Source organism: Molothrus ater, chromosome 14 (genome assembly GCF_012460135.2).
Source record: "Molothrus ater isolate BHLD 08-10-18 breed brown headed cowbird chromosome 14, BPBGC_Mater_1.1, whole genome shotgun sequence".
Taxonomy (NCBI): Eukaryota; Metazoa; Chordata; class Aves; order Passeriformes; family Icteridae; genus Molothrus; species Molothrus ater.
In genome coordinates this window covers 1,092,737-1,112,670 of record NC_050491.2, presented here as the reverse complement: position 1 = coordinate 1,112,670, position 19,934 = coordinate 1,092,737, and the positions used below count along the sequence as shown (strand labels likewise).

The 19,934-nt window shown below is 52.2% G+C and overlaps 1 protein-coding gene across 1 annotated transcript; it reads left to right on the top strand.

Moving 5' to 3' along the window:
- The first annotated feature begins 1,550 nt into the window (after positions 1-1,550).
- On the top strand, positions 1,551-17,981 carry LOC118698817 (exocyst complex component 1-like). The gene is made up of 14 exons (XM_036402358.2): positions 1,551-1,739; positions 4,425-4,652; positions 6,290-6,422; positions 6,866-6,975; positions 7,679-7,828; positions 8,071-8,164; positions 12,059-12,168; positions 12,326-12,433; positions 12,915-12,985; positions 13,091-13,331; positions 13,721-13,904; positions 14,741-14,940; positions 17,378-17,572; positions 17,826-17,981. The coding sequence occupies exons 1-14, from the start codon at positions 1,551-1,553 to the stop codon at positions 17,979-17,981; spliced, it is 2,169 nt and encodes a 722-aa protein (XP_036258251.2).
- Positions 17,982-19,934: the final 1,953 nt, after the last annotated feature.

The window sequence follows — 19,934 nt, the reverse complement described above, 5'->3', positions numbered from 1 at the left end:
GGAGTTTCTAATTTAAATCGAGGAGTTTCTTCACCTCTGGAATTTGTCCCAGCTTTGTGTGACACATCAGGATGGCTCAGCACACAATCCTGGACACACGAGCAGGGAAACTCCCAACCCAGCCCCAGTGTCTGTTTTGTCCCTCTTGCAAAGCTGACCCTTTATCCCACACCCATCTTTCTCTGCCCCATTCCGTGATCTCATTCCACCTGTTGGACTCCCCCCTCGACCTCAGTGGGCCCTGATTTGAGCAGGGCTGCTGAAATGGCCTCACCAAAGGGCTCTGGCCATCCCCACCCCACAGGTATGTACCCAAGTAGGGTGCCCCTAAGCAGGGAATAATGTGCTCTGACTCCATGATTCCAGAAGGCTGAACCGATGCTTTATTGAGCTATACTATATTACACTAATACTACACTAAATTACATACTAAAGAGATACTATACCATACTAAAATGATACTGTACTACTAAGGTACTAAAGAAAAACCTGTGACTGTCAGAGACAGGCAGGACACAGCTTTGACCCAACTGGCCAAGGAATCAAAACAACCCTCACTGGTGTCCAATTAACAAATCCCTTTGGGCAAACAATCTCCATAACACATTCCACACGTGCAAAAACAACAGGAGCAGCAAGTAGAGATAAGAATTGTTTTCTCTCCTGTCACTGTGATATTTTATGAAAATCCTTTCACTAGGATTTTTCTCCTGAGGAGCTGAGAAGCCTCAGAAAAGAAATGTAAACAATAATTATGTGATGGCTGTGGAATGTGGTTTGGAGATGGTTTACCAACAGGTGCCTCTTTGATTGGTCTCATGTGCATTGTTTTACTTGATGACCAATCATGGTCCAGCTGTGTCGAGGCTGTGAGCAGTCACAGGTTTTTATTATTCATTCTTTGTCACAGACATCTTTTATGAAAAATCCTTTCCTTAGGATTTTTCCTCTTGAGAAGCTGAGAGGCCTCAGGAACAGAATGTAACCAATGGTTATCTGCTGCTGTGGAATGCAACAGGTGCATCTGGGATTGGCCCATGTTGGTTGTTTCTAATTAATGGCCAATCACAGTCAACTGGCTTAGAATCTGTCCTTTGTTATCATTCTTTCTTTTTGTATTCTTAGCCAGCCTTCTGATGAAATCCTTTCTTCTATTCTTTTAGTATAGTTTCAATATAATATATATCATAAAATAATAAATCAAGCCTTCTGAAACATGGAGTCAGATCCTTGTCTCTTCCCTCATCCTCGGACCCCTGTGAACATGGTCACAATACTTTGCTGGCCTTCTGATGTCTCTTTTCTCTTTTTTTTTGTATAGTTTTAGTATATAATTTTCTTTTAATATAATACATATCGTAAAATAATCAATCAGCCTTCTGAAACATGGAGTCAAGATTCTCATCCCTTCCCTCGTCCTGGGAACCCTCAAACACCACCACACTCTTCTTCTCTCTGTGCTTCTCACTGCCTTGCCAGGGAAAAATCCTGAGAGAGAGGATTCCTGCCTTGCCAGGGAAAAATCCTGAGAGAGAGCTGTGGCCCCGGGGATGCAGCAGGACGGGCAGGAACGGGCAGAGGCTGAGCTGCAGGAGGGGCTGGGCACCTTGCAGGAGGGGCTGGGCCCGGCGGAGGCCGTGGCTGTGCTGGCGCTGCTGGAGGAGCACGAGGAGCCCCTGCTGAGCCGCTCCGTGGCCTTTGCCGAGCACCTGGATCGGGAGCTGCGGGAGCTGGAGGAGGTAACGGAGCCATGGAGGGGCCTGGAAGGAGGGGCTGAGTCTCTGGGCATCAGCTGCTCTTCCCTTCGCTCTGGGAGAAATTCCGTGAGGAAAGGGAAGGGGAATGGGAAATGAAGGGAAGTTCAGGGAAGGGAAGTTCTGGGAAGGTTCCAGGAAGGTTCAGGAAAGGGAAGGTTCTGGGAAGGTTCAGGAAAGGTTCCAGAAGGGAAGGTTTGGGAAGGTTTGGGAAGGGAAGGGTCTGACTGTGGGTGCTCTGGGGCTGGCTGAGGAAGGGGAAGGGACAAAAGGTGTCTCTACAGAAGGAACAGCAGGATTCAGGGAGAGTGAAAAGGGGAGAAAAATGAAACAGAGCTGGAAGGAGATTGAAAAGGAAAATATAAACCAGTAGGAAGGGCCAGTGAAAAAGGCACAGAATATTTCCAGAATTCCTGGTGAGGATGGGGAAGGCTTGGCACAGGTGCCCAGAGCAGCTGCGGCTGCCCCTGGATCCCTGGAAGTGTCCAAGGCCAGGTTGGATGGGGCTTGGGGCAGCCTGGGATGGTGGGAAGTGTTGGAACAAAATGGGCTTTAAGGTCCCTCCTGTCCCAAAACTTTCCAGGATTCTGTGGTTTTCCATGGATTTGGAAGGGAAAGGAGGAAATGAAACCAAGGAGCTCAAGAATCCCCTGGAAGAGGATCCTTCAGTATCCCTGGCTCCCACCCCTGGGTGGATGGAACTGGATGGGCTTTAAGGTCCTTTCCAACCCCAACCATTCCATGGCTTTTGACTACTGAGCTTTACTGACTCCATTGGGGTTGCTGTGATTTATTGCATTTCTGCAGAGGAAATTTCTCCTTTAAGTGCTGGAACAAAAAACCTAGGAAAGCTGCTTTGAGCACTTATCTTCTGCTAAAATATCTGGGATTTTATGGTTGGTAGCCAAGGAAAAGGGGAAAAAATAAGCCAAAGGAAATATCTTAAACCATACAAGAAACCACAAACCCTAAATCGAACCTCCTTTAGCTGCAGAGTCTGCTGTATTCCCATATATGATTTATTACACTTGGAAGTTAATCTGGAAGCCCAAACTCCTGAGGTTTGTTCCTGCCAGCTCCTGGCAAGGAATTCAGGCACTTTTTGACTGTTCCCAGCTGTAAAACACCCTGGGAGAGCAACAAATACATCTTTATTAAGTTTTTTGAGATGAAAGGCACCGTTGAATACATTATTTTAATGCCCTCTAATGAATAAATGTGACTTCCCTCTAATACAAATTAATTAATGAGCATTTCCATTTCCGAGCCCTAATCTCCAATATTAAATGTTATTAATCCCAGCAAGTTAGACCAGCACATGCATCCATTTCAATGTTTTCCCCACATCCCAGTGATAGCACCTTGGCTTTCTCTCCCATATTAATCACCCTCCTCTAACCCAGCTGTTCTGGGAATCACAGAAATCCCTGCACTGGCAGCAAGGAAAAGTTGATTTCTCCAAAGGGAAGGACAGCACGGCCGGGACACCGGGAGGCCAAAGGCTCTGATTTGGACATTGATATTCCTGCAGAATTCCAGGATCCCAGCACATGTGGAACTGCAGGCAGCTCCCAGCAGCTCTGTGCTGTGGCTGGATTTTATTCCTGTTCCTGGAGCCTCTGGAGAGCCCCTTCCCACAGCCCTGTCCCATCAATGTCACTGGGGATGCTCCCCAGGGTGACAGCCTGAAGGAGTGCCAGGGACAGGCGTGGGGGAGGCTTCTGGCTCTAATTAAAGAGCAATTAATAAATGGGAAACTCTGGGCAGAGCTGGTGGGATGGGATGGGCTCCCTGGGCGTGGCAGGGAAGCAGAATTTGGAGCATGGCTGGTGCTTTTGGAGATGAGTGTCCATGGTTAGAGAGGATGGGAGAGCTGGGGGTGTCCACCTGGAGAGGGGAGCTCAGAGCCCTTGTAGGGCCTGAAGGGGCTCCAGGAGAGCTGCAGAGGGACTGGGGACAAGGCATGGAGGGACAGCACACAGGGAATGGCTCCCACTGCCAGAGGGCGGGGATGGATGGGATATTGGAGAGGAATTGTTCCCTGTGAGGGTGGGCAGGCCCTGGCACAGGTGCCCAGAGCAGCTGGGGCTGCCCCTGGATCCCTGGCAGTGCCCAAGGCCAGGCTGGACACTGGGGCTGGGAGCAGCCTGGGACAGTGGGAGGTGTCCCTGCCCATGGGGTGGAATTGGAAGAGCTTTAAGGTCCCTTCCCACTCCAAACCAGACTGGGATTCTCTGAAATCTTGTGGGGTGGACACTCAGGTCCTCAGGGAACTCCACCACTTGTGGAGGGGAGGGTTGGACACTCCCTGCAGTGACACCTTCCCAGGGCACACATCCAGCAGGGCTTGGTGGCCTCTCTGGACCGATGGAGATTTTTCTGCTCATGGCCAGATTTTCCTGGACACTCCCCAGGAATTTGCTTGCTGGGGCAGCTGGAAGTGCCCTGAGGGGACGCCTTGCCCAGGGCAGGGTTCTGTGTGCCCTGGCTTTGGGGACATGCAGGTGGCATTTGGCCAAGGTGGGACAGTGGCACTTCCACCAACATCCTGCGGGTCACAGCGACACGGTCCCTGCTGTGCCTCAGGAGAGCGAGAGACAGGACATTGGAGCCCAGGATGGTGACACATCCCTGCCAAGCTCTGAATCCCTCTGCTCCTGCTTCCCACAGGCCAACCTCCACGCCATCCTCTCCTCGGAGCAGCAGCTGGCCCAGCTGATGGGCGCCCTTGACGAGGCCCTGGCCGAGGTGGGCAGGGTGGAGGAGACCCTGCAGGTGTGTGAGGAGCTGCTGGGGGCTGTGAGGCAGCAGATGGATCACATCCACCAGGAGAGCTCCCTGCTGCACCGCCTGGCCTCCAACAGGAGCAGGCTGATGGATGAGATCCTGTTCCTCACGGTGCGTGGGCTTGCCAGGACATTAATCTTCAGCTGGTGAATCTGCTGGGAAAAACTTCCAGGGAATTTTAAACACTGGGAGCTCTGATTGTCTGCAAGGGCTGTGGAGCTCCTCTGCCCGGGAAATGGGGATGGTGCTGCAAGGTGAGGATGGACAGAGAAGAACTGGGATGTGCAGGACCCTCACCATGGCCCAGAGGGGTCTCTGAAAGGCCTTTTCCAGGGCAGGACTAGGAATGACAAAGCTGATTAAATAACCATGACCTGGGAATACAAAACCAACAATTAATGACCTAATCAATTAATTAGAGGCAGAGCTTGCAACACCAGGCCTTCCTTGGGCACCACTGCAGCTGTTCCTGAGCTGAACACTGGTTTTCATGGGGACTTCCATGGATTTCCTGATGGACACAGCAGCTGCTTCTGAGGGCAGCACTGGGCAGTTCCAGCCAGCAGAATTCCCAGTGGGATGGGAAGGGAAGGGAAGGGAAGCAATGGGAGGGATGAGGGGCTGGGAAGTGATGAGAAGGGAAGGGATGGGATGGGAGGGGAAGGGAAGGGATGGGAAGGGATGAGGGGCTGGCTGTGTGTGAGCTGTGCTCTGTGTGTGAGCCATGCTCTGTGGCTGTGTTTAGCTGTGCTCTGGCTGTGTTTAGCTGTGTTTGGCTGTGTTTAGCTGTGTTTAGCTGTGTTTAGCTGTGTTTGGCTGTGTTTAGCTGTGCTCTGGCTGTGTTTAGCTGTGTTTGGCTGTGCTCTGGCTGTGCTCTGGCTGTGTTTAGCTGTGCTCTGGCTGTGTTTAGCTGTGCTCTCTGTCTGTGTTTGGCTGTGCTCTGGCTGTGCTCTGGCTGTGCTCTGGCTGTGTTTGGCTGTGTTTGGCTGTGTTTGGCTGTGTTTGGCTGTGTTTAGCTGTGTTTGGCTGTGTTTGGCTGTGTTTGGCTGTGTCTGGCTGTGTTTAGCTGTGCTCTCTGTCTGTGTTTAGCTGTGTTTAGCTGTGTTTGGCTGTGTTTGGCTGTGTTTGGCTGTGTTTAGCTGTGCTCTGGCTGTGTTTAGCTGTGTTTAGCTGTGTTTAGCTGTGTTAGGCTGTGTTTAGCTGTGCTCTGGCTGTGCTCTGGCTGTGTTTGGCTGTGCTCTGGCTGTGTTTGGCTGTGTTTGGCTGTGTTTAGCTGTGTTTGGCTGTGTTAGGCTGTGTTTGGCTGTGTTTGGCTGTGTTTGGCTGTGTTTGGCTGTGTTTGGCTGTGTTTAGCTGTGTTTGGCTGTGTTTGGCTGTGTTTAGCTGTGCTCTGGCTGTGTTTGGCTGTGTTTAGCTGTGTTTGGCTGTGTTTGGCTGTGTTTGGCTGTGTTTGGCTGTGTTTGGCTGTGTTTGGCTGTGTTTGGCTGTGTTTGGCTGTGTTAGGCTGTGTTTGGCTGTGTTTGGCTGTGTTTGGCTGTGTTTGGCTGTGTTAGGCTGTGTTTGGCTGTGTTTGGCTGTGTTTGGCTGTGTTTGGCTGTGTTTAGCTGTGTTTGGCTGTGTTTGGCTGTGTTTAGCTGTGCTCTGGCTGTGTTTGGCTGTGTTTAGCTGTGTTTGGCTGTGTTTGGCTGTGTTTAGCTGTGCTCTGGCTGTGTCTGGCTGTGTTTAGCTGTGCTCTGGCTGTGTTGCAGAGCCAGCTGCAGCTGAGCAGGGATCACTGTGCTGCCCTGAGCCGGGTGGATCTGTCCAGCCCCGCGGCCATCGGAGCCTGCACGGCTGCAGCGCAGGCTCTGTCCTCCTGCCTGGACCTCCCCATCCACCCCTGTGAGTAGGAGCAGGGATTCCTCCCACGGGATCTCCCTGCCAGGGGCGGGCACCTCTTGGAGCTCGGAAAGGAGCTGGGGAAGCTGTGGTTGGAAATCCTGGCTGGTGCTGTCTGTGGAAAACAGCAGCTCATTGTGGCAGGATGGGGCAGTTTCTGGATCCCTGGAAGTGTGCAGGGACTTGATCCTGGCAGGAAATCCCAAGTTTTCCTTGTGGTCACACTGGGCGTGTCTCCTTGGCTGAGGCTGGACTCATGGATTATTTTTATTTTTTAAATTTTATTTTCCACTCCTTGTCTGTATTTCCTTGGTACCACAGGAAAGCTTTTGCCATTTTGGATTTATCTCAGGACTTCTTTCTGAGTTCCCAGTTTTCTGAGGGGTGTGGGTCTGCAGCTCCCCCAGATCCCCCCAAATCCCAAAATATCCTTTTTTCCCCCCGAGGTTACCGGAAGCTGCAGGCAGTGGCTGAGCAGCTGATCCTGTTTGAAACCCTCAAGCAGAACTTTGAGAGCTCCTTCATCAGCCACATCACCAACATCTTCGAGCTGCAGGTGGGCTCCACTCTTCATGGCAGCCTGAAATCCTGGGAAATTGGAATATTCTGGGGAGGTTGGGCCAGTGGTGCAGGAGATGCTGCTGTGACAGGATTGTCCCAAATTTTCTCTCCAAAGAGATCTTCACACACACCTTCCCTTTGTCATTGTCCCTCAGTCCTCAGGTTAATTTTCCAGGGATGTAGGAGCAATCCATGTTCCCAAAATCCCTCTGGTGGCATTCCTTAAATCCTCAGGCCTGGAGACTTTTTGTTTGGGTTTTCTTATTTTATTTTGGGGGTTGTTAATCTGTTTGTAACCTAAAATCCCAGTGTAAACCCCAATCCTGTGATCCTTTGATTAACACCTTCCAGCACTGATCTGGCTGTTTAAATGATTTGATGGACAAGACCCCTGTGGGCAGCAATCCCAGAGATTTCCTTCTGTGGAAAGGAGCAATTCCCAAATCCTTACTTTAAATCCTTAGTGTTTAGTTTCAAGTAGCAGTTCTGAGAAGGGTGCTGGGAAGGAGCTGTGGGATTGCCATCCTTGGAGATTTGAAGACCTTGGCCGGGCACATCCCTGAGCAAACTTTTCCATCTGGATCTGCTCTGAACCTGCCCCACTCCAATCCCACCTGCACCACTCTGCAGGTGCAGTGTCCCAGCAGATTTTCAAGGCTGTTTTATGTGGATTTTTTCTGTCATTTCTCTCCCTTCAGGGCAATTCCCAGGCCCCTGCTCTTGGTGCCCCCACTGGCACCGTGGCTGCCCCAAGCCACAGACCCCACCACGAGGAGCTGCTGCCCTACGCCCCCCTGATGGCCTGGCTGAGGAGCACCAACCCTGCTCTGTTCTGGGACCTCCCCAAGGTAGGGCTGAGACCCTCAGCAAGCACTGCAAACCTTCCCTGGGAGCAGCCAGCTCCAGTGGGGAGTTCCTGGTGGGACCTGGCTCTCACCTGAGCTTCCAGAGCTTCTGGGGATGTCCAGCCAGCCTGGAGCTCTGTGCCCAACAGGAAACTGGGGGATGCCAGGGTTGTGCTGAAGTGAAAGGTCTGTAATGCCCAGATTTGGACTTTTTGCTCTTACCTGGCCTTTCCTCCCCATTCCAGGTGTATTCCCAGAACCTTGGCAGGCTCTACGAGCGGGAAATCAGAGTCCTTTTTGAGCAGGCCAAGATCTCCCTGTCAGGAAGAAGAAAAGGAAGTGAGTGGTTCAAAATGTGCCCTCTGTGCTGCTGGGCAGGGTTTGGCACCCAGGGATGGTGACAGTCACCTCCAGCACAGGTGGCTTCCCAGGCTTGCTCCAGGGCTTTGTTTCCTGGCTCTGCAGGTGGCAGGGAGGGAAAAGCCAGCCCTGCTCCACACCAGGCAGTGCTGGGGAGAGCCTCAGCCCCGTGAATTCCCCACTTTTGTTCAGCTGCTCCTCAGAGCTGGAGCTTTGTGTCCTTCCCTGTGCAGGGCTCAGGAATGACAGAGTGGTGGCTGGGATCGTGTTCCAGGCAGCCACAGGAGAGAGAGGGGGATGTAGAAAAGCCTGGAAAACAAAACCTGTTGTCAGCTCCCTTCTCCCTGGCTCTTAAAGATTCCCACTCCACCATTACCTCCTGAAAAACCCCACCAGGTTTCCCCTTCCCTTGCATGCACCTGCTCCAGGGGCTGGAGCTCCTCTCCTGTGAGGACACGCTGAGGGATCTGGGGCTGCTCAGCCTGGAGAAGGCTCCAGGAAGAACCTGTAAATCCCCCATCCCTGGAAGTGTTCCAGACCATGTCAGACAGGCTTGGAGCAACCTGGGATAGTGAGTGGAAGGTGTCCCTGCTGGTAGCAGGGTGGAATGAGGTGATTTTTTGGTCACCCCCAGCCCAAAGCATTCTGTGATTTTAGGATTCTCTAAAGCCTGGTCCATCTTTCATGCAAGATTCCCCAGACACTTTTCCCTGCCGGGGGAAGCCTGTCCCAGGAGACAGAGGGAATTCACAGCACTGTTTATGGAATGATTTCACAGTGAGCTGACTGCCAGGCCCTGCTGTCCCAAGGTGCTCATTTCCACCAAAATCGCTGGGTCTGACTCAAAATATTCCAGTCAGGTGTTTCTGAAGATAAAAAGAGAAACTGATCTGTCTACTCTGGAAATTTTTTATGGCCCACAAGTCACATTTTCCCTCAGCAAAACAAAGGGCTGTAATGGAAATTTCCAGGCCAGTTTGGCCCAGTTTGAAGGTCAGCCTGGTGTGTTTTGTTCATCAGAGTCAGCACTTCCAGCTCTGCACTTCCTTCAGCACCAGTGTCCAGATCCCAAGCCAGGGGATGGAGCTGAAGGAAGGGAATGGGGTTGGTGGCTCCCACTTTTGGGGTTCCTCACACCAAAAACATCCCCACCACCAGCTCCTCCTGCCCAGCATCACTGCCCCTGGGAAAGACACTCAGCTGCGGGAAAACAGGGGACCTCAAACCCTGGGATCAAAGCAGGATGGGGAGTGCTCACACAAATACCTGCACAGCAGTCCAGGGAAAAAAGGAGGAAAATGTCACCTAAATAGTCCTAATGGCACCTAAATGGGCACTACTGGGCCATTTATGGGAATAAAGTTGTTAAATTAAACAAAAGGTGGTGCAGGGCGTGGGTGGCAGCCAGTCCACCCCATCCCCTTCCATAAATATTAAACTGGGATTTCCTTCCAGTATTTTATCCATCTTTAAATCCTACATGAGTCTGTAAACCAGGAGGGATTAAACCCCAGGGGAAAACCCTTGGAAGGCTACAAGGTGTTCCTGCTCCAGTAGAAATCAGCCCAAAGTGTCTGCCCAGCACTGGGTCTGCTCCACGGGCAGGACAGGGTGAATTTTGTTGTCCTAGGATGTCCCCGCTCTGCTCCAGAGGATGAGGACAGGTCTGGGACAGGCAGGAAGCCCCAGGGGCTGTTGAGCCCATCCTTGATGTGAGCAGAGCATTGGAACAACCTCACAGTTCGTGAGAAAAGGGGGAATTTTTAGCAATTTGTGCCCACAGAGGTGGCACCTTCCCCGGGGCTGGCGGCGTCCCAGGCGAGCTCCCTGTGCCGTCTCTGCAGCAGAGCAGGGGGACAGCATCCCCCTCCTCTGCAGGGCCAGGTGACCCCTTCCCAGCCCCGGGACAGCCCAGAATTGCCGGTGTGACTCTCCAGGGTGCTGCACACGCTGCAGGAGGCGGCCCCAGGGCTGTCCCTGCTCCCGGAGCCTCCTCCTGCTGCTGCAATGTTCCTGCAGAGCTGGCTGACCCAGCCGGGAGGGTTTGCAGGGCAGCTCTGGCTCTGCTGAACTTGTGCAGGAACCTCAGCCAAGGTCCTTCCTGCTCATGGATGGAGGCCGGGCTGTGAGGAAACCTGCCCAAAAACTTCCCTCATCCCTGCCCAAAAACTTCCCTCATCCCTGCCCAAAAACTTCCCTCATCCCTGCCCCAAAAACTTCCCTCATCCCTGCCCCAAAACTTCCCTCATCCCTGCCCCAAAACATCCCTCATCCTGCTGGAAAACATCCCTCATCCCTGCTGGAAAACATCCCTCATCCCTGCTGGAAAATATCCCTTATCTCTGCCCCAAAACATCCCTCATACCTGCCCCAAAACATCCCTCATCCCTGCTGGAAAATATCCCTTATCTCTGCCCCAAAACATCCCTCATCCCTGCCCCAAAAACTTCCCTCATCCCTGCCCCAAAACTTCCCTCATTTCTGCCCCAAAACATCTCTCATCCCTGCTGTAAAATATCCCTCATCCCTGCCCCAAAACATTTTTCTTCCCTGTCCCAAAACATCTCTCATCCCTGCTGGAAAATATCCCTCATCCTGCTGTCAAAAATCCCTTATCCCTGCCCCAAAACATCCTTCATTCCTGCCCCAAAACATTCCTCATCCTGCTGTCAAACTCCCCTCATCCCTGCTATAAAATATTCCAGTCCAGGTCTCCAGGCCATTTCTTTTGTCCTGATTATCCCAGTAAATTTTTTGGGTTGATTCCCTGCCCTCATAAAAGATTTTATTTATGGCACCACCTGCTGATTTCTTGCCTTATGTGACAGGAGAGTGAGTTTAGAAGGCAACCTCGAGCTGTTTATAATTAATTAGGGGCCAGTAATTAAGTCCTTTCTCATTTTGCCATTCCATTTTCTGCAGGCTTGTTAAATTCCATTTGCTGTTGGAAGATTTATTTTTTCCTGGTTTTGCCACTTCCCAGCTGGTGAAATTATAATGAAATGGTGAGAAAAAGGCCAGGAAGCAGCTCCTTAATTTAGTCCTGGTTTTAGCAAGGCTGAGGTCGTGAGCAGGGCTGGCTCATCCCTCATCCCTGCTGAGCATGGAGCTCCCAAATCCTTCCCAAAGGGAAAACCCTTCAGGGAGTGTCTCAAATAGAAATATTTGAGTTACTGTGATTGATGGAGAGGTGACCTGACTCCCCCAGAACCTTTGGAAGAGGGGAATGATTCCTATTTCTGGAAATAATTAGGAAATAATCTGGATGTTTCCCCACTGATTCCTTTCAGGGAGTAGAAAAATGTTTTTTAAACATATCTTTCAAAGGATTTTTTTCAACTTTTCCACTCAGGCCAAGCCCCCAGTGCTAAAACTGCCAATGTTGGAGAAATATTTTTATTTCCAGATGAAAGATTTTAATATTAAAAGGGCATTTTTTTGAGAAAAAGCCATTCCCACCTCCCCTGGATATTTTTTTATGGCAATTTACAATCGAAATTAAGCACCAAACAATTTTCCTGAGGCTTTTGCAGGTTTTTGTGCTGATCTCTTCTCTTATCCCCTGGGATTTTCACCAACCCAGCTGTCAGGAGTAAGCACAAGGCAGCAAAGGGATAAACACCTCAATCGGTGAAATCAAAAGGCAGTTTAATGAAACAAAAATAATGAAAAAGAGGGAGAAACAAGTGAGAAGGCAGAGAAAAAAATGGGAATTTCATCTGCATCTCCCATTTATCTGAATGCAACTGGAAAAGATCAATTCATGCATGAGGTCAGACATAAAAAGAGACATTTTGGACTTTAACTATCCATGACTCCCGGAGCTGGAGAATCCCAGAGGGAGGAGGTTTCTGACATCCCACACCTGTGCAGGTCTGCAGGAAACGTGGGAGAAGCCAGCAGGGATCAGGCAGCCCCGGTGGAGCCTCCCCTGGAGCAGGGACAGGCAGGAGGATGCCCTGGCCAGGGGCAGCATGCGCAGGGTAAGGAGCTGAGGGCTCCTCAGAGGTTCCTTGTCCCTCCCTGGGCAGAGCCCGAGGCGCTCCCTGTGCTCCCCACGTCCCCTCAGTGGACACGGAGCTGCTCCTGTGTCCCCGGTGAGTCCCACAGGGTTCCCAGACCCTGGGTGTTTCTCAGCAGGTGTTGGAGCGGGTGCTGAGCGAGCTGCAGCCCCTCTGCACCTCGGAGCAGCAATTCCTGCAGGAATTCTTCTGCCTCGGCTGTGACTCCGTGGAGCTGGAGGTGAGGGTGAGCACCGTGCCCTCTCCAGACCCATTTCCCAGCCTGGCTCATCCATGGGGTACCTGGGCTCTCCTGGGCTCCCATCCTCCAGGAACCAGCAGTGGGGATGCTTAAGAGGAGAATGAAATGGAATTTAATTCACAGCTCCAGGAAAACCAGGGGTCTCCAAGCATTAAACAAGAGGCAGCAGAAATAAATCCAGAGCTCATTTTCCTGGCTGAGGGAGAGCAGACAAATCATCATTTGGTGGGTTTAGGGGGGATATTGGGGAGGAATTCCTCCCTGTGAGGGTGGGGAGGTGCTGGGATAGAATTCCCAGAGCAGCTGTGGCTGTCCTTGGATCCCTGGAAGTGTCCAAGGCCAGGTTGGACAGAGCTTGGAGCAGCCTGGGACAGTGGAAGGGGTCCCTGCCCAGGGCAGGGTGTTTGGGGTCCATCCCAAACCACTCGGGGATCCTTTGATAATTTCCACTCTAATCTTTTTTCAGGGATCTGCCACTAAGGCAGGAGAGCCCACGGCACCTCCAGAGGACCCTCCTCGCACCAAGAGCCAGAGCCAGTATGTGGGGGAAGGGATTCCCTGAGTCCCCTGGCAGGACACAGGCTGAAGTGTCCCCTCCCAGTTAATTCCTGACCTTTCCCATGGTTTGGTTTGGTTTTCAAGGCCAGAAGAAGCCACAACCCAACTGCTGAGTGAGATCTTCAGCTGCCTGGAGCCAGAGCTGAGGGCATTTCTGGATGTTTGCAGCAAGGTTCAGCCCCTGGGCTGCCTGCAGGTCCTGGTGACCCTGAGTGACTCCGTGCTGGGGACCTGGGGCCCTTCCTCAGCTCCCCCCTCGTCCTTCCTCCACACCCTCCTGGGGAATGTGCTGCTCCTGGCCAAGAGCAACTTCAACAAATGCATCGTGAGTGTCCATGGTGGGAGGGAGCCAACACACCTGAGGGATGTTGGACCTCTTCCAAAACCTTCCAAACAGAACCATGGAGGCTGGAGAAGATCTCCACCATCACTGAGTCCAAGCTGTGCCTGATCCCCAGCTTGTCCCCAGCCCAGAGCTCTGAGGGCCACATCCAGGTGTTCCTTGGACACCTCCAGGGATGGGGACCCCAAAGCTCACAGAGCAATGGCACAGCTCCATGTCAGCCTCCAACAGGGGGTGTCACATCCCTTGGGATTGCAGAAGGCATTGTCAATGGCAAAACCCTCCCAAACCCAGTTCCTTGCCTTGTTTCCTGGCCTGTGCTCCTCCAAACGAGGCCAGATCTGAGGGTGCCACCTCTGTGTCATTCTCAGGGGACCTTGTGCAAGGAGATGGAGGAGGCCAAGCCTGCCAGCAGGACCAGAGGGGGGATCCTGCCCTGTGTCAGCCGCTTCCAGGAGCTGGTGGCCCTCTCTGAGGAGGTGCTCCAGACATCCCAGCGCCGGGGGGAGCTGGACAGGGCCCAGCTCAGGCTGGCCAGCAGCGTCTTCAGCAGCAGTGAGTGCCAAGGCTGGGTGCTCTGGGCAGGAAATGTCCCCCTGCAGCTGCAGGAGTGACCAGCTGGGCCACCAGGGCAGGGAGAGCTGCCTGTCCCTGGCACTGAAATCTCTCTGCACTTTCCAGGTGTGGCAGGGTGGGAGCTGCCTGTCCCCTGAGCCTGCACCTCAAACCCCTTTCCCTGAGCAAGGTCCTGGGAGCACCAGGCAAATTCTGGGTGCTCTGTCACAGGGGGATGGCCCCAGGGGGGTGGCAGGGCTCAGCTTACACACAAGGCTCAGCTTTGGATCCAGTTCCAACATCTCCTGCCCCACTGTGGAGGGAGAGCTCCTCATGGATCAGTCTCCTCTTACAAGGTCTTGGGAGCCAGAAAAACTCCCCCAAAAACCACCAAGGTGTGTTGGTAGGGAGAGAGGGGTTGGGAGAGTGGGGTGGGGAGCTTCCCGTAGATCCCTGTGTTGTCCCAGCTGGAGCCCTCAGCTTCCTGTCAGTGGAAATATCCTGTTTTCCTGCCTGGAGAGGACCCGAGGGGCTGCAGAATTCCCAGCTCTGACCACAGATCAGGAGGTGGTGCAGAGGGGCAGCTCCCACCTGTGGGTGGGCCTGGGGTGACCCATAAATCCATGGACATGGACAACAATCCATGGACCATGCCAGGCTGCAGGAATGTTGGCAGGGAAGCAGGTCAGGCAGGGAATCATGGACAGGGATCAGGATTCGTGTTATAATGACTCCCTCTGAGGTCAGATGGTTCAAATGAGCCATCCCAAAGGCACATCCCTCCTGAGAGCCTGCAGGGGCTTCTCTCCACACCTGACTCCCTCCTTCCCTCCCAGTCAGCAGCCTCTCCTCAGCCAACCTGAAGGTGAACACAGATATGGTGATGATGGAAAATTTCCACCACATCCACAACTTCCTGTGCCAAAGGAACATCCCCTGCCTGGAGGGCAAGAAGAGAGAAGCCAAGCAAAGGTGCAGGGAGCACATGGAGAAATACATCACCACGTACGTGGGCCAGCCCCTGGAGAGCCTCAAGGTGAGCACAGGACCCTGGCCTGGGCCTCCAAGGGCTCTTCCCAAAACTCTGGACTAACTGGTGTTCAAATCTCCCTGCCCTGGATCCAGTCTGGGATTATGTTACTTTGCTGTCACAGGATATGAGAGCACCTGGATTTCATTCTGCTCAGGGATTCCCAAAATCCTGGCATGGCCTCCTCCAGCTCTCCCTGTTTGAGCACAGACACCAAGGGAAGATGCAAAGGGGTGTGAATAGTGCAGGAGCCCATTCCTGTTTCTTGGGAACAATTTGTACATTTAGGAGCTCTAAATCCTTAGGACTTAGGGTATTTCTCCACAGCAAAATTGCAGCAGGAATAGCCAAAAAGATTCTTGGGCTGTATGAAGAGACAGGAGGATGAAGGAAGGGATTATTCCCTTGTCTTACAGCAGATATGGAATGCCCTCTCCCGTGCTCCCTTCCCTGACCACTGCTGGGCCTGGCTGTGCTGTCCCACCTCAGCAGCACCATAGAATCCCAGGCTGGAAGGGATCCCAAAGGATCACCCAGTGCAAACTTCACTGCTTGGATGAGATTCTGTAGCTCCCTGTCCAGTCCCATCCCGAAAGCTCCAGTGGTGGGACTCCCTCACACCCCTGGGCAGGTGTGATTGACCATCCCAGCTTGTTCTCACTGGAAAAGTTCCTGATATCCAGATCAGGGATATCAGGGAAGCCCTCCCTTCCCCAGGGAAGCCTTTCCCAGTCCCTCTTCTGACAATCCAAACCAGGTGTGGGTTTTTTCATTTTCCCTCTGCCTTGTCCTTGTGCCCATTTCCAAATGGTGAACCAAGACATGGGGAGCAGAATTCCAAAGCATTGCTGGGAAGCTTGTTCCCAGTTTGCTCCCAGTTTGCTCCCAGTTTGCTCCCAGTTTGCTCCCAGTTTTTCCCAGTTTGTTCCTAGTTTATTCCCAGTTTGTTCCAAGTTTGTTTGCAGTTTGCTCCCAGTTTGTTCCCAATTTGTTCCCAGTTTTTTCCCAGTTTTTTTCCAGTTTTTTCCCAGTTTGCTCCCAGTTTGCTCCCAGTTTATTCCCAGTTTGCTCCCAGTTTTTCCCAGTTTGTTCCCAGTTTTTTCCCAGTTTTTTCCCAGTTTTTTCCCAGTTTGTTCCCAGTTTGCTCCCAGTTTGCTCCCAGTTTGTTCCCATCCCCATTCCGGTTGCGTGCCAACATCTGGCAGATCCCAGCTCTTTTTTCACAGCTGCCTGGGCTGATCCATCCAACACTTCCCAAGTGGCTGCTTTGTTAACTGAGCTAAGAGCATCTGGCTCTGCTAACTCAAACAGACATTCCCTCCTTCCCGAGGCTGCAGCTCTTCCGCTCCTTCCCTCTCCCTAAAATGTCTCGCAGATGGAGCTCAGCTGGAATTATTTATGGGACCTGTTACTTCCAATTTGTTTCCAGTCCTTGCTGTCAAACATTTGTTGGCTTGGCTGGAAAATCAGTTCTGTGTCTTGTGCTACCTGAGCTCTGCTATGGCTTCAAACCCTCCCTTTCCCAAGGGAAAAGATCATTTTATTGCTCACAACAAAGTGAGTGGGATATGAGAGCACCTGAAAATCTTGGCATGGCCTTCTCCAGCTCTCCCAGTTTTTCTTCACCAAGAGGAGGTGCAAAGAGGTGTAAATATTGCAGAGGCCAATTCCTGGTTCTTGGAAACAGTTCATACATTTGGGAACTCAAAATCCTTGGGATTTAGGGTATTTCTCCACAGCCAAGTTGCAGCAGGAATAGCCAAACAGATTCTTGGGCTGTATGAAGTGACAGGAGGATGAAGGAAGGGATTATTCCCTTGTTTTACAGCAGATGTGGAGTGTCCTGTCCAGCTCTGGCAGAGATGTCAGGAGAACTGAGAAAATTCAGGTTTTGCTTTACACCTCTGCACATTCTGGGATCCCCCTTCCCCACCTCTGGCTCCAGACCCTCTGTGGGGAGAAAACTGGGGGGAGCACCAAGGAACTGGAGGGATTTTCCAGCAGTCCCATTGCTCCATGGGCCTGCAACCCTTAGGGATGCTTCTTGTTGAGCAGGGAGGGGAGAGAACCATGAAATTCCCTATGTTCTGCTTTCCTGGAGGATAAAAATCTCCAGCACTGCATTAAACATCCTTAAATTTTTCATTTCAACTGAATTAGACATGGGAACTGAGGGCAGCACTCAGGTGTTAGCCCTGGTGCAGGAATCCACCTTGGGATGGCTCCTCATGGAATGTCTCCTTGCCTTGCCTTGCCTTGCCTTGCCTTGCCTTGCCTTGCCTTGCCTTGCCTTGCCTTGCCTTGCCTTGCCTTGCCTTGCCTTGCCTTGCCTTGCCTTGCCTTGCCTTGCCTTCCCTTCCCTTCCCTTCCCTTCCCTTCCCTTCCCTTCCCTTCCCTTCCCTTCCCTTCCCTTCCCTTCCCTTCCCTTCCCTTCCCTTCCCAGAATTTCTTCGAGGGGGTCAAAGCCCGCCTGGCTCAGGGAGTGAAGGAAGAGGAGCTCAGCTTCCAGCTGGCCTACAGCAAGCAGGAACTGCGGAAAGTCATTGAAAAATATCCTGGCAAAGAAGTCAAAAGGGCCCTGGAGACCCTCTACAGGACAATCCACAAACATCTGTCCCCTGAGGAAAATCTGCTGCCGGTAACCGGAGTGGGATGGTTGGGGTTCAGGACTGCAATGCCTGGGTGGCTGCAGGGGCAGGGGAAGGGGCTGAGGTTTGCTTTTCCAGGTGGTGTGGCAGGCCATGGGATGGGGTTTTTGGTTTTCCAGGTGGTGTGGCAGGCCATGGGATGGGGTTTTTGGTTTTCCAGGTGGTGTGGCAGGCCATGGAGCAGGGGTTTTGGTTTTCCAGGTGGTGTGGCAGGCCATGGAGCAGGGGTTTTTGGTTTTCCAGGTGGTGTGGCAGGCCATGGAGCAGGGATTCATCCAGCAGTACCGAGAGTTTGAGGAGCTCATCCAACGCTGCTATGCAGGAGCAGGAATTGCCCTGGACTTCACCATGGAGGACTTGCTGAGCTACTTCAACTCCATCACCATGGCCAACATGTAGGGAAATCCCTCTCTGGATGTTGGGAGCAGCTCAGGAGTCCTTGTCTGCAGCCACACCTCTGAGGAGCTGAACACAAAAGCATCCCAAATTGGATATTTGGGTTCCTACCCTGAACTTAATCCTAATCTCCGACCTGTTGGTCCTAGACTAAATCTCTCTTGGGGAAGTGGAGTTGTCAGACCCAAACCACAACTTCCCTGCTCCAGGAAACCATTTTGCCATCAGGAAATGGCACTCCAGGCCTCAGATTTCCCCCTAAGTGAGCGCTGGTGCCGCAAATACTCAGCAAAACATTCACAATTGAAAAATGTCTTCTCTCCAGGGACTTTCTCCTTTTCTGTGCTCAAATTTCAGTGAGCCTGAGCTAAACCAGAGGTTAAACCATATGGAAACACTCTGAGTGAGAGGTGTTCCCACATCCAGGTATCCCAACAGGCACCGCTGCTCCACGGCTCTCCACTGAAAGTCATCCAGCAGATGAAAGTCCAGAGCTGTAAATATTAATGGATTTATTGCTTTTAGCTCAGATTTACTCACATCTTAACTGGAGTGGAGAAATGTGCAGTTCCAGAGATCCAAACCGATCCTGCAGGGAATTCCTGCTTTTAACCTGTTTTTGTTGGAATCTCCCTACAGCAACTCACCAATATATTGCCATCCTGTAAATGTTGTCTCTGTTTCTTGGGATGATCATGGGGCTCACATGTTGTCTGTCACAAGCTTCTTCCTAAACAACTGAAGAGTTTTAACTCCTTGATATTTACCCCACAGGACAAAGATTATTTTATTTATTTTGCATGTTAGAAAATTATCTTGGAGGCAAGATTCCCTGTGCATTGGCAGGGAGGTGGAAGGCTGCTGTGGCTGCTTGGACAGCCCCTCTTCTCCAGGGAAATCCTGGATTCTTCAGTGGGAGCTTTCAACCAGAACATAAAGCCAACTTTCCCTTGTAAAGGGAAAAATCCAGATTATTTTTCCGGGATTTCTCAAGCAGTTGGCCTTTGGGTCAAGGTCCACCTCTGCAGGGAGCAATGTTTAGAGCTCCTGTTTCCAACCTCATCATTCCCTCCCTTTGTCCTGTGACGTGGCTGCTCCCAGCAGGAAGGGGATGGTCACAGGAAACCTCCCAGTGCTGCCTTCCCAGCTCTTCGTCCCTCTGCAGGTAACAGGAATTTTGCAGCCCCGTTTCCTTCCAGGTTTTGGCTCAGGGGCTCACCTGGGAGGGGAGGGCAGGAGGTGGGGGCTGTAGGCTGGGACATGAAGGTGCTGCAATTTGGGAGCACCTGAGAGAACTCCTGGGGTGAAGGGATTTGCAGAGGGGTTGAGCCAGGTGGCTCCGAGGTTGCTGAGCACCAAACACAGCAAGGAGGGGCAGGGATCCCTCTGGATCTACTGGTGGCTCCCCCATAACCAGCGCAGTCACTGGGCACAGCCCAGGGCATGCCATGGAAGGGGATAATGGGATCTTGCTCCAAACAGGCTCCTCTGGCTGCAGAGAGCAGACATCCCAGTGAAACTGCACCTGGCTTTACATTGCCCCTGCTCCTGTGCCAGTGGGGCTGGGGGATCTCTCCTCACCAACCACTTTCCATGCAGAATCATGGAATCATTTAGGCTGGAAGAGCCCTCTGAGGTCCTTGAGTCCAACCATTCCCCCTGGCCTGCCAACACCGTGTCCCTAAAAGCCAAGGGTAGTGCCAGAGGGTCTGAACCCAACCTAAGCCACCAGGAACCTGTGACCCCAGCCTGGTGAGTCCCCACACCCTGGTGCTGTGTCACCCTGAGCCCCTGGCCTCACCCTCTGTCTGGTGGTGACATCTGGCAGCTCAAAGACAAATGACAAGAAGCGTTCCCAGATGTTTCCTGCTGCTGTCCCAGGCCCCAGTTTGTCTCCAGTGTCTGGCTTGGCTCCACCTGGATGAGTGTCCACACCTGGGAGGACCCCAGAGGGGG

What these genes read in the sequence shown, in the direction of transcription:
- LOC118698817 (XM_036402358.2), top strand. Translation starts at nt 1,551, where the DNA reads ATGCAGCAGGACGGGCAGGAACGGGCAGAGGCTGAGCTGCAGGAGGGG. An exon ending in GGACCTCCCCATCCACCCCT is followed by an intron (nt 6,423 to 6,865) that starts GTGAGTAGGAGC and finishes TTTCCCCCCGAG; the next exon opens with GTTACCGGAAGCTGCAGGCA. An exon ending in CAGCAGCGTCTTCAGCAGCA is followed by an intron (nt 13,905 to 14,740) that starts GTGAGTGCCAAG and finishes CTTCCCTCCCAG; the next exon opens with TCAGCAGCCTCTCCTCAGCC.